A 13,833-nucleotide genomic window follows, 5' to 3' on the forward strand; every position below is an offset into this window, starting at 1 on the left:
CACGTCGTATAAATAAAGCAAGGGTGCTGCGACGTACAGTCCCATTCGGAGGACTCCTTTGCAAGCCTACGTTCGTGTGCACGTGTGTAGCATATGAATGACTAAACTGCCCCTAGTTCATATTTCAGAAACAAAACAGCGAAAATTACGGAAAATTGAAAGCCCTCTCATCAGTCTCCGTCCTCTGCCCATCGACGGCCTCCTCCACCATCGACGGAGTTGCATACTCCACTACATTTCGTCGGCCTTCTCCACCTTCGATGGAGTCGTAGTAGTCTTGTCCTCCACTATCTATCGACAGAGCACCTAAGTGGGTCTAAGTGAATAATGACGAGAATAAAGCAACTGCAATTCACATATTAAGAAATATACCGTCGAGTATTAGTATTGATCTATACATATATATATATATATGTATAAAATCACCTCTTTTACATATTCACTTTGCTATTTAAACAAAATTTTTACATTAACTTATACATATTTGAGACAAAATAATAATAAAATTATATTATTATTTTTTTGCTAAAATCAATTTTTTATATATATATATTTTGTAATTAGCATCCACTACATACATTTGACATTAATAATACAAATGCAATAATAAAAAATATAATTTTTTATATATTATATTTAAAATATAATAAAATGAAAAAATATATAACATATTATAATAATAAAATAAATATGCAAGTGAAAGTTTGTTGTGTTGTTGAATGAGAGAGAAAAGGAAAGGATTGTAAGAGAGAGAGTGGGAGGAGAGAGAAATAATGCTTAAAATATGATTTATAGGGTAAATAGTAATTATCCAAATTTAGATAAGTACTGTTGTAACTAAATATTTGGATATGCATAAGCCAATGTGAGTGATTTTAGGATCATATTATATAAATATGACTTTGTATATACATATGCATAGACCAATACTAATGCTATAAGTGGGTAAGCTCTTCTATACTACCCATAATAAATGCAGCCAATTCACCTTTTCGGATCATTCTGATCAACTTTGAAGCTTTAGTGGAAGCAAGAATTTATTAATTCATAAGAAAGACAAGAACGCCGATTGAATAAAAAATAGAGAGAATACCCACTATGGCCATATTCGTGGCGGTGAGTTTAGAAAGCTTAGAGAAGGCGAAGAAGTGCGAGCGCAGATGTTGAGGCTCGTTACGGTCATATCTACTACCTTTTTCCTATCTCGGCCTGCTCCTACAATACCAGAGAATAGAGAGAGAGAGAGAGAGTCATCAGTATAGGGTTGAGGAAGGGGAACTTGATTTGAGAAGGAGATAGTGACTTGGGCTGAGGAAGGGGATGAGGCAGGTACTTTTTCACTTAAATCTAACGATTCATTTTGAAAACACGTAGGGCGTGTGCACGCAGTCCTCGAAAATAGGTTGCAAATAGAATTTTCCTTATTTTAAAGTGAAGAGAGTTTTGTGTTGTCTTTAGATCATCGACCGACGGGTTTCGCTAGCCGGTCGGGAGTTCCAGTGTCCAATATAGTTTTGATAAGCAAGTATTACACGATTAGATGAATAATGATATATATAAATTTTTTATTAAAAAATTCTATACATCACATTACCATTTCACTTTTATCTTCCTATATAAGAAGTAACACATTTATGACATTAGATGATCTTTTATTAGATGATTTTTTATTATTTAATTATAATAAATATGTCATATCTTACATGATACAATGAAAGTGTGATGGTGGTGTGGTGTGTTACTATTTCTTAATAAGATAGTATTAGCTAGCAATCCATCTATTTCTTAGTTCGTTTGAATTTTTTATTTTATTGGAATTTTTTATTTTATTATTGTGTATCTTCTATCATAGTGTATAACATTACTTTTTTATATACAATTATGCTTTTAAGTTGATGGCATTATGTAAAACGATATTTTTTTTATAAGTTATTTTATAAAAACATTTATAATATAAAATAAAATTGTGTAGAGAATTATAAAAATAATTGTATAATCACTTTTCTAACTAAAAAGAGTTACATTGCTGTTTAATTAAATATAGACTAGAGAGGTTCATCTTTGTCACTACTAAAGGGTAATAAACATTGTGGAATGGTGACAAGGGGTACGCATTTGAATATAGTTGTGCAATATTATGCGTATATTGATTTTGAAATTGATTTATTTTCTTGTCACTCCACTTGTAAAAATTGTTTAAAAAAGAATTGATATCCATCAATGCCGAATAGATCTTCCAATGAAATGACCCCAATGGGAGTCTCCTTTTGGTACGATGTATTTTAATCCCCCAAGCTTGAGCTTATCTAAGCAATGTTTTGAATGAACGTCGTATCGGTCAATATATTAGAACGAAATATTTTAATATCGATACTATTTTGAGATAGTGTTTTGAGATAACGTTTAAGGATAGTCGATATATAAATAAATTATATATATAAATATATATAAAAATTATATTCTAAAATAATAGTCTATATATAAATAAATTATATATAAATACATATATATATAAATTATAAATAGTCTAATCTGAATTGGGGGTTAAAAAATAAGCTTGTAGTTTAAAAAAAACGAAAAAAAAACACACAAGTCGAAAAATTTCAACAGTACCGGCCGGTACGGTACGAAATATAAAACACTGTATTTAAGAGCTAATTTATGCCTCATTTGGTTATACAGATGAAATGAGATTATAAATTTATGAATAGTAATGAGATAGTTTGTGAATAATAGTAAAATTATTTGAGTTAAGATATTTTATAGAATTTTGAAAAATGATATAGAAAAAGCTAAATAAAAATATTATAAAATTAAAATATTGTTAAAATATAATTGTTTAATATAATTTTTGTTTTGAGATTTGAAAAAGTTGAATTAGTTTTTATGTTTTATTTGAAAGTAATTGTATTTGAGTGACGTTTGGGAAAGAGATAGGATAAGATAAAAATTTTGAGATAGAAACTTTTTCCTAACAAGCAGTTGTATCAAAGAAGATCTAATTCATTTTTCCCACTCTAAATTCTCAAATTTGAATATAAAATTTTAGAGATTTAAATCATTTTTCCTTTGAAAGAATAACTACCTAAATCATAAAAAAAAAAAAGACCAAACTCCAATAAAATTATATTGGGTGAACGTCAGTGTAAAATAGGAATTACAAAATATGCGACTTAAGTTCAGCTATTTGTTACAATGAAAAATAATCATCAATTCTGCTTAGTCCGCCATCTATTAATACAACATTACAACAAATAAGATAAAAAGTTAAAACCAAGGCTTCATTTTTCTATCAAAGATGCCTGGTCTATAGGTTGAATTAAACATCTTAACAAGAAGGCGAGATTGCACCAATACAAATAGAATAACGGGAATACCAGCCAAACTAATAATAGGAACAACGATCTGGTATTTTCCACGTAACATAAGTAAAAGAGCAGCAGAAAAGGCTATCATCATAGTTGCAATAGAGAAGAAGAGAGCGAAAAGGCCTATAATCATCTTTCTGGGCAAGGATTTAAGAAAGTCTTCTTCTGCATAACGTGATGTGAGGATTCCTAAAAACATCAATATTGAAGTCGATGAAGAAAATAGCGATAGAGAATCAGTTACTATAAAAAATTTAAATAGTTTGTCATGCACGAGGATTGGCAAGCTGTATCCTGATGGTTACCACCAAGAATGGTAAATGCTGCAGCGAACATAATGGTAATGATGAGAGTGCCAACCACAATACAAGAAGTTGCCGTGCCTTTCATCCATTTCTCTCACTCTTTTCTCATATTTTGGTGGTCTCTTCTAAACAATTGTCTGGGAGTCAATTTGTCTTTGTTTAACTTTTCCTTATGAGAGGGAGGACAAATGCTTTCCACCTCCTGCATTTATTAAATAAAAATACGAGGAAAAAATTGCAACTAGAATATTGCAAAAGAATTAGCCATCAACATTCAACAAATTGAGACTATCATCAAGTTTTTTTTGTATTGGTTCTCCTTGGCTTCTGTGCACAATCAATTCAATCTTTTGGCTTTTTTTTTTTTGAGAATAAAATACTTCTGCATTCATGCATAGAGAAAGAATTCAAATACATAATACACCAAACAAGGTGAAAATGATAGACAAATAAAAACAGCAACTAGGAATGAGCACACCCTGCATCCACTTCAAGTCTACTTCGAAGAAAATCTGGAGGATCATTCCACCACTGCAACGTATCATCCACAAATTGCGCTTGACGAGCTAGAATGTGTGCAGCCTCATTACCATGTCTTCCCACATGCAAAACTTCAAAAGACGCAAAAGTGGATAGCATCTTCTTCACCTCATGGATTAAAATATTGCACCTATCCAAAATCTCCCCCCTTGAGCATTTAACCTCCATCACAGCAAGTGAATCCCCTTCTAAAATCAGATGAGAAATACCCAAGTGAGAAATTAATTGCAAACCCCGTAGTGTTGCAAGCGCTTCTATATCTTGCACCTTATGAATACCCAACTCCCTTCTAGACATAGCCATAACCATGCAACCCTTATCATCCCGCACTAAAGCACCCACCCTAGAAATATGAAAGACCTTAAAAATGGCTCCATCTACATTTAGTTTAAAAGACCCACTTGGTGGAGGTAACTAACACAAAGTTGAGATCTGATTATGAACGTTAACATGCTGTCGAATCAACTGATAGTTCTCAACATAATCAAGACAATTACCCACCACAACACACACATCAAGAGTTGTTTGCTGGAAAAACTTCAGATTACGAAATTTCCACACACCCTAGGAATTTATCAAGAATCGGGTCAAAATAAGAGGATCATTAAGGCGCATAACTGCTTTAACAGTATTAACAAACCCAGAATAGCCAAATACCAACCTCAAGTCTCTTCCAAAATACATTTCCTACACTCTAAGAAAATAAGGACACTGACAGAAAATGTGAGAAACATCTTCACAAGCATCATGGCAAAAAACACATGTAGAAGAACCCAGAACATGCCTCTGAAATAAGAGTTTTTTAGTAGGCAAACTATCCTTACAAGCTCTTCAAATAAAATTGTTAATCTTATTTGGAAGCTGTAAGTTCCACAAAACCTTCGAAAAAGAACAAGTGTAATCTTGATTACTAGAACCATTCTCCAAAGCAGATTTCAAATTAAGGGCAAGATGATACGCTGACTTCACAGAAAAAATTCCAGATTTAGTGCCACTCCACACTAATTTATCAGCACCCCAATGTAGGAATAAATGAGTTTTAAGAATAGTTTTAGCCTCAAAAGGAAGAAATATATGTTTGACCAAATCTAGATTGCACCCACTAGGAGAAGAGGAATCCATTAAGTCAGCTACACAAGCACCCTCAGCAAGGGTATTGCATCTAGTAACAACCTGTTTGGAATTCTAATCAGCAAGCCAATTATCTTCCCAAATCTTAATTTTATCACCCTTACCAATACGCCATAAACTTCCAGCTTTGATGACAGGTTTTGCTTCAAAAATGCTACGCCACACATATGATGGCTTAGTGCCAAGCATCGAAGATAAAAAATAGTATTAGGAAAGTACTTTGCTTTAAAAACTGATGCAAAAAGAGGCCCTTGTGATTGAAGTAAACGCCATCCTTGCCTTGCCAATAATGAGATATTAAAAGCTTCCAAGTCTCGAAATCCCAATCCACCCTTGAATTTTGACTGACACATATTGCGCCAATTCAGCCAATGTAACCTTCTTTCTTGACCTCTTTGACTCCACCAAAACCTTGCAATCATCCCCTCAAGTTCTTTACAAAAACCCCTTGGAATCTTGAAGCAGCTCATTATGTAAGTGGGAATAGCCTGAACTACCGCTTTAATCAACACCTCACGACCAGCTTGTGACAACAATTTTTCTTTTCACCCTTGTAACTTTACCCAAACTCTGTCCTTAATTATTTTAAAAGTCTGATAACGCGATTTTCCCACAAAAGAAGGAAGACCAAGATATTTAGCATGGTGCTGAATATCTTGAACCCCCCACACACTTTTAATAGCACTTATAACATTTGGTTCTGTGTTGTGGCTGAAAAGCAATTCTATTTTACCCATATTTAGCTACTGATCCGATGCCACACCATAACAACATATCAAATTTTTAAGATGCTGATTTTCTGAAACAGATGCTTGATAGAAAATGATACTATCGTCCACAAAGAACAAGTGACTTTATACGAAACTTTATACGAAACTCTACACCCTTGACGTACACCACAGGTAGGCTTAATGGGCTGGGTGGCAACCCCATTCACAATAACTTTATACGAAACTGTAGTAATGCACATCATGATTAAGCGAATAAATTGGGAATTAAACCCCATGCGCAGCATAAGTTTTTCTAAAAAAACCCATTCAACCATGTCATAGGCTTTACTCATGTCTAATTTAATAGACATGCAACCCTTTCTCCCCCTCTTCCTCCTTCTAATAGCATCCACAGTTTCAAAGGCCACTAAAACATTGTCAGTAATCAGCCTTCCAGGAACAAAAGCTAATTAGTTCTAAGAAATAGCTTCAGGTAAAGCTAATTTCAGCCTATTAACTAAAACCTTTGCAATGACCTTATAAATCACATTGCATAAACTAATTTGTCAAAAATCCTTCAAATACTCAGGTTGTTTGGTCTTTGGAATCAAAACGATATTTGTAAGGTTTAAATCAGAAGACATAACACCCGAAACTAGTACTTGTAAAACAAAATTAATAACAGTATCACCCACCAAATGCCAATATTTTTGAAAAAATAAAAGAGGCATACCATCCGAACCCGGAGCTTTCAATGGTTGCATTTGAAACAAGGCTTAAAATGGATACTTAATACTTAGTGTGAAGCCTTAAACTGGAAATACTTAGTGTTTTGATTCCCATCTACCAACCATTGCACACGAGACCTTTGTTTCCACATCAATTCTTCCTTCTCCAATAGATAATTAATATCATTTTTAACACACCTTATCTCATGTGATGGGTAAGAGGAACAAGAAACACTCTGTAGCTGTTCCAACTCCCTTCTCTTCATAAACAACTTTTGTCTAACATTGCCAAACACTCCTTACTCCATTCAATCAAGTTATTACGACAATACTTTATTTTGTCAATCAAGGAAGCATCAGATTCTAGCGACCAAGCATTAGCAATAGCTTCCTCATAACCCCTTGCACCCACCCACATAGATTCAAACTAAAACAAACGAGACTTCCTGGAGACATTTTGCACAGAAGCATCTGTACTCAAAACCAAACAACTATGGTCTGAGACTGGTGTAATAAGATTGCAGACTCTACTAGTGGGAAATAATTCAAGCCATTCCACATTACTAGCAAATCTGTCCAACCTCTCATGAATAAGAGGAGATCCCTCCCTCATATTACACCATGTGTACAAAGACCCTATAGTATTCATGCTGCGTAATTGACAAAGACCCATCAAATTGATCTTTCAATAGACGTAACAAAGCCCAAGTATCTCTTCTAAGATTTATTTCCAGATGCCCATAAATTGCAGACAAACACCAAGAAACTCAAGAAATTGTGTTTGAAACAAAAACATCGAAATAAAACTGAGAATAAGAATTCAAAATTAGATTTACCTCCTAACACCAGAAGAGACAAGAAAACCCCAACTGTACCTTAAGGAGTTCCATGAGAGAATGGCTAGAGCGCGTCTCCATAACGAAGACGATATCAAGATCTTCCCTCCGAACAAGATCTCGATGGGTTCGAACTCCTCGAGGGTTCCGAAGCCCTTGGGAGTTCCAGCTTATGATTTTCATGAGTGACGGTGGGGCTGGATCTCAGCCTCCACCGATGAGATAGGGACCTCCACCAGAGAATCATCTTCTCTTGATTTCTGCTTCTTCAACTAGGTCAGACCACCCAAATCTACTAAAGCCTTCGCATTCAACTGTCGTTCAGAAGGAGTCAAGGGGAAATGAGGCAATCGTGCACGAGGGGCACGTTCCGCCCTTGATTGTCTCTGGTTATCCTTACGAGAAGATGAAGACACTGCTACCAGAAGATTGTCCTTCAAATGCACAAACGGCATTTGAGTTAATTTTGAAATGGGACCCTGGCCCATGCGAGGCCCATCCTCTTTCACAGCAAACAATTGTTTACTCGACCCCTGTCAAGTAGTATACAACAAGTCATTGTCCGAAACCGTCAACGGTTGAGTTGGATTTTCAATAACTTCCAATGGATCTTTCACTAGCAAATTACTCCGATCATCAGTTACAGGAAGCGAGTTTCCAGAATTTCCTTTAGTCGACGATCCCAAATATTACTTGCACGCACAGAAACACTCCCCACCAGCATCCATGGACCGTAAGGAAATTCAGAATCTTCAGCATTACCTTTAATATTAATCCATTGCAGGCAGTTGCGCTCCCCGTGTCCCAGGAGCCCACAATAATAGCAAAATTGTGGCAACTTCTCAAACTTGAAACGGACCCATACATAATCAGATTCTCCCACAACAACCCGTTTGCCACGCGGCAAAGGTTTACTTATATCCAAGGAAATGCGCACACGAACAAATTCCCCCCACCTCAGCCTCGTCTCAATGAGATCAACATCTTCAACATCACCCAGAGTTCCTGCTATTCTCCGAACTGCTCGTGCATTTATCCTGCCCAGCGGTAAATCATAAATTCGAACCCAGAAAGAAGCAAATAACATAGGTACTTTGGTAATCTGTAAAGACCCGTCATAATCAGTACAAATTACTAGACTATTCCCAAACGTCTAGGGACCGTTGAATAATATCCTCTCTTTTTCACCCCGCGAAGAGCTTGCTGCCAAAAAAGAGATTTTCCCCCATGTCATAAATCTGAAAGCCCCCTGATGGATGCCATAAATTCTTCATCATCCTTTTGAACGCCTCCTTATTATAAAACTTCACAGACATAAGCTTAAACAGGAAGCACTTCGTGGTATCAAAAGCTTTATTTAACTCCGTAGAGTCAGACAAGCGTACAGTTGATTTCTCTGCTTCAGATAATGAATAAGAACTCCAACGCTGAGTTAAATCATCCGTCATTGCAAATAACACAAGTTCACAAACTGAGATACCAGTAAGAATGGAAACCCCACCCAAAATGAATACAGAAAAAACCCTTGCACTCACGGCAAGATAAAGACTCTCATCATCATGAGAGAGAAAAACACACAAAACCAGACCTGAGATATAGTTAACAGCGATTATACAGAGTCACCTTGAATCGCCGAAGCAAAAAAACTTTTTTGCTACTTTGTCCTTTGGCTTTTGAATAATGAATTTTGTTGTTTTGAGTTTCATACAATCATATTTTTAATTGAGGGTATTTTTGTAAAAAAAAAATATTATTTTATAAATTATTTTATAAAATGGCATTCATTTAAAACATGAATGTGTAAAGAATTGTAAAAATTATTGTATATATATCAGTTTTTTTTTTCAAATTTTTAATTTTTTTTTCAGTTTAATCTGTTTATTAGATTTCCGTATTGAAAATTTGACAGCAAGAATTTTAGCTTTCTTATAATAAAGACCTGCTTAGTAGCAATATTCTTGTGACACCAACAAACATGGAATGCAAAACAAAGTTATTCTATAATCTATATATAATAAATATAATACTTGCAGCGTGGTTGAATTTTCTAATTAAGATTATTCCATAGTAGAGTTCTTAAAATCATAAGTACCACTGTTTTGAAGTTAAGTGATACAGATTTTTCCACACCACATTCCCTACATCAATGTGGGAGAATTAAAAAGCTATATTAGAAATAAATTTGGTAAGAAATGCAAATTTTAAGACATATTAAAGTAAAACAAATGGGCTCAAGTTGTTCATGAGTTCTTGCCTAAAAAATTAAAAGGTTTTTTATACCTACATTACATGGTACTATTGTTGTTCTCCTTTCTCTCTTTTGAAAATCTATCTCTAGATTAGTTTAAAGAGTGTTTGGTCGAGAGCAAAATAATAAAGCAGCAGAGAGAGATGGATGGAGCTGACCTGAAACCATTGAACTTCTCTTTGCATTTGCAAAGCTGCTCCTCTTATGGAATCGATAGCAGTATTTTCTATTACCATCCCTGCCATATGCAACATGATATTTCTAGAGGAATCTACCGCAGTTACTAGAACATTCATCTGCTTTAAGCTGTATATAAGGCTAAAGATCCTGTGTTGACGATGTAGGACGGCCCATTGGAACATGTTCCTTTCATCAGCCAACCACAAAAAATCTGGATTTGCTTTGATTATATGATGAACATATTCAAAGTTCCCTCTCTTGATAGCACTGAACATTGCTCGACATAAAATATCATTATCTTTTGGACTTCTTTGGCTTGCTCGACACATAACGTCCAGAAGTTGTTGGAATTTAGCTCGTACCAACTTTATTTCATATAAACGCTTGAATCCTATATAATTAATTTGGCAATTACGAAACATTAATGCATGCATGCATACTGCATAATTAATTTATAAGTTGGATGAAGTTATACAAAAATTATTCAAAAAAGTATATGGATGCAATTAATATTATACCCAAGAGGTTGAAGAGACTTGAAACTAGATGGCGCCATAGATCAGCTCGCACTGCAAATTAAGTAAAACCAAAACTTGCTCATGTCCATTATTAATTCCAACCCAAACACTAATTAATGTCAGGAGTCAAAAAATTCGAGGGAAAGAAATTAAGTTTATGCATTAATTAACGCACGTACATACCCGATCCGGTTGTATTTTCCTGACCATGATTTTGAACGTTCAAACGGAATTGATCGGCAGCAATAGCTAAATCTGCGAATGAAATGTCATGTATACCTTCCCCCACCCAAAAACAAAAAAGGCAAATAAAAGTCAAGTAATAATATATATTAAGGCAGTATTTTTAATCTCTATCTTGAAGGAGCAAATATTAAATTTAAGCAACATGCATGTACAGTACTATTAAGACTACTATAATTCTTGAATACTTAAAAAATATTTTCATTATTAAGGTTAAAATAAAAATATTTTAATAATTATTTTATAATATTTTTACATTAACTTTGTTATAATAGGATGGTAGTTAATTATGTCAAAATCTGAAATTGAAATATGTTAGTATAGTACTTGATGATGTTGTATTATCATATTAGTTGAGTGTAAAATGAGCTGTGCATTAATGTTTAAATATAATTATTTACTCAACTAATTACGTACCACGAGACATTGGAAATATAATTATAAAAGATGTATAAAACTAAGATTATTAATGGAAAAGCTGCTAAGAGATATAAAAAAGAGTGGTACTTACGGTGATTGTAGATCCATTGTTTCCAAAACACCATCCCATAATCTCCACTCTCGAATGCTTCAGTCGAAACAGCCAGTGCCTCCAAAGGGGACATATATTGTCCGTCCGAGGCAAAAGCCAAACGAGGACAACGCTCCATTAAATCCAAAGCCATATCTTGCACGATCATCAAGTGTTAATGTTGTACCGTATGTACGTACGTAAGTGCATATAATATATCCAATTAATTAATCCAATCACCAGAAATTACGGCTAATGAATGGTTAGAAGAGAATGCAGTAATAATTTATTACCCAAATCTCTGTTATAAATACAATGGAAAAGAAGTGAAGCACCATGACGAGCCAAATCTTCGAACGGAGTTTGAGAATAGAGATAGCGAGCCAATTCTTTATGCCCCAAGCCCATAGCCAGAGAAACTGGAAGTCCAGGTTTATTATTACTTGTAATGCTGACCAAGCTCGTGTTCTTTGTAATCAGACACTCTGCCATCCTCTGATTCCCATAAATAGTTGCCCGATGTAGAGCTGTATCGCCGAAATAATCTTGCTTTCTCAAATCACCTTCCGAAATCATTTTGACCAACTCATCCACTATATCTTCCTGTTCAACCTCAACAGCAGCGTGAAGAACTGTTCCACCCCTAGTTAATATATCTGCTGTCAATGCAGCTGGGTGGGCCTCGAGGAATTCTTTTGTATCGTTCCAATTACCACTTTGCACAGCCTCGAGTAAGGCCTTATAAATATAATCATCCGTCCTCTCTGGCCCTGCCATGCATAAATTATACATGATAGTTATATATATATATGGTGAATATATATTATAACTATATTATAACTATATATATGGCAAATATATATATTAATATATATTAATGCAACTTATATTATAACTAGTAAATTTGGTAAATAACGTTAGGTATAGGTCCCAATAGCAAGTTTCGCACAGGCTTTCTATAAAAAAATAAGCCTCCCTAAAAAGAATAGGTTTTCTTTACACTTTGTTAATGTGTGGTCTACCTTTTACAAAAAGATTATGCGTGACTTATTTATTGGGACTTTTACTAATCATTTTTTAAATTTGATAGATTGTTTGTCACTCTAAATTAAATAGCTCAAATAATTAGCAACAGGCAAAGCCCATAAGTTTATTCATGTTCTGTGAAGATGCAACCCAATGAACTGAGTGTTCGATGTGGGCTTTCGTTCCAGCCATTCTCGTACAACTTACCACTCACACATAATCAAGCCCAATAAAATCTTTAATCAAATCCCTATTGCTTTTTAACGTATCATTCTCTTAAGTAAAAATCATTGAAATTGACACATTTTGCAAAATGGCAATAAAGTTAGTTATCACCAACCAATTTATTTTTTTATTCCAATAATGTTTGTGCATATTGAGAGAGAGAGAGAGACCTGAGTTGTGTGAACTTGAAGGGTTTCCTTCATCAATTATCGACTTATCATCTTTAGTCTGTATTAGCTTTTCTTGTCCATTACTTTTCATGAATATTTTACCCAACACTTTCCAAGCAATTTTGGAAGAACTAATGTTATTGATTCGAGATAGCATATCCATCCCGCACGAACTTTGGATTGCATGTAAAGCCTCATCATTCTTCTTTCTCTGAACCTCATATTCAAGCTCATCATCATCTGGCTTGGGGGTTCCAAGCCTGTTTCAACAATGTCCCAAAGATCTTGAGCCAACATATTATTTTTCATCTTGACACTCCAATCGGCATAATTATCATTTGTAAGAAGTTCGAGAGGAAAAGTGTTTGTTTCCATGTTGCCTATCAAGTTATGAAGTACATATATTAGTCAAAACTCGGAATAGAATGAGACACTAATAATGTGATATATCTCAATTTTTGAAATTAAGAATTTAATATTTTTATTTTTCAGGATAACATTTTCGATCTTGACTTTGAAAAATGATTTTTAATTTCTTCTACTAAGTGCATGCACGTTATAGCTTTGGGTTAACATCTTTTGGATTGCGTAGTAGAGCTTTTTATAATTGCAGAGCTTTACTAAAAGCCTTATTAGTGAAAATTTACTTTTTGGCAGCAAACATGCAATGTGTCTAAAGTTATTTTAAAATTAGTTGAGATGATTTTTAAAATTATCTGGAGGTCAGAGATCAATATTTTTAAAATTAGACCCAATGCCCAATGTTACTCAGCAATAATTAACGTAGATTTCACAAATTATGTTTTTTTCCAAATTAATTTAGGTGTCAGATTTTGTACAATAATTCTAAGGATCTCAATAGATAATAGCTAGCTACCATTGTTTATACATATAAAGACAAGGATCATTCAAAACACAATGAAGACCCTCATAAAAATAAATTTAAAAAAAAACCCTCATAAAAATAAATTTAAATTGATAGAGTTTGTTAATTAAAGTACACTGGATCATTACAAAAAAAAAAAAGAAATTATTATAAAAAAAATCTAATACATCAAATATATATCCACATTAACTTATGAACATTACTTTAT

At 34.1% G+C, this 13,833-nt stretch overlaps 1 protein-coding gene across 1 annotated transcript; it reads right to left on the minus strand.

Moving 5' to 3' along the window:
• Window positions 1–3,260: 3,260 nt before the first annotated feature.
• LOC121241516 lies at window positions 3,261–12,095 on the minus strand. The gene is made up of 6 exons (XM_041139309.1): window positions 11,612–12,095; window positions 11,319–11,474; window positions 10,748–10,843; window positions 10,565–10,615; window positions 10,025–10,437; window positions 3,261–3,875 (listed from the first exon to the last, which is right to left on the minus strand). Exons 1-6 carry the CDS (start codon window positions 12,093–12,095, stop codon window positions 3,768–3,770), a joined length of 1,308 nt encoding a protein of 435 aa, XP_040995243.1. The 3' UTR covers window positions 3,261–3,767.
• Window positions 12,096–13,833: the final 1,738 nt, after the last annotated feature.

Source organism: Juglans microcarpa x Juglans regia, chromosome 7S (genome assembly GCF_004785595.1).
Source record: "Juglans microcarpa x Juglans regia isolate MS1-56 chromosome 7S, Jm3101_v1.0, whole genome shotgun sequence".
Lineage (NCBI taxonomy): Eukaryota > Viridiplantae > Streptophyta > Magnoliopsida > Fagales > Juglandaceae > Juglans > Juglans microcarpa x Juglans regia.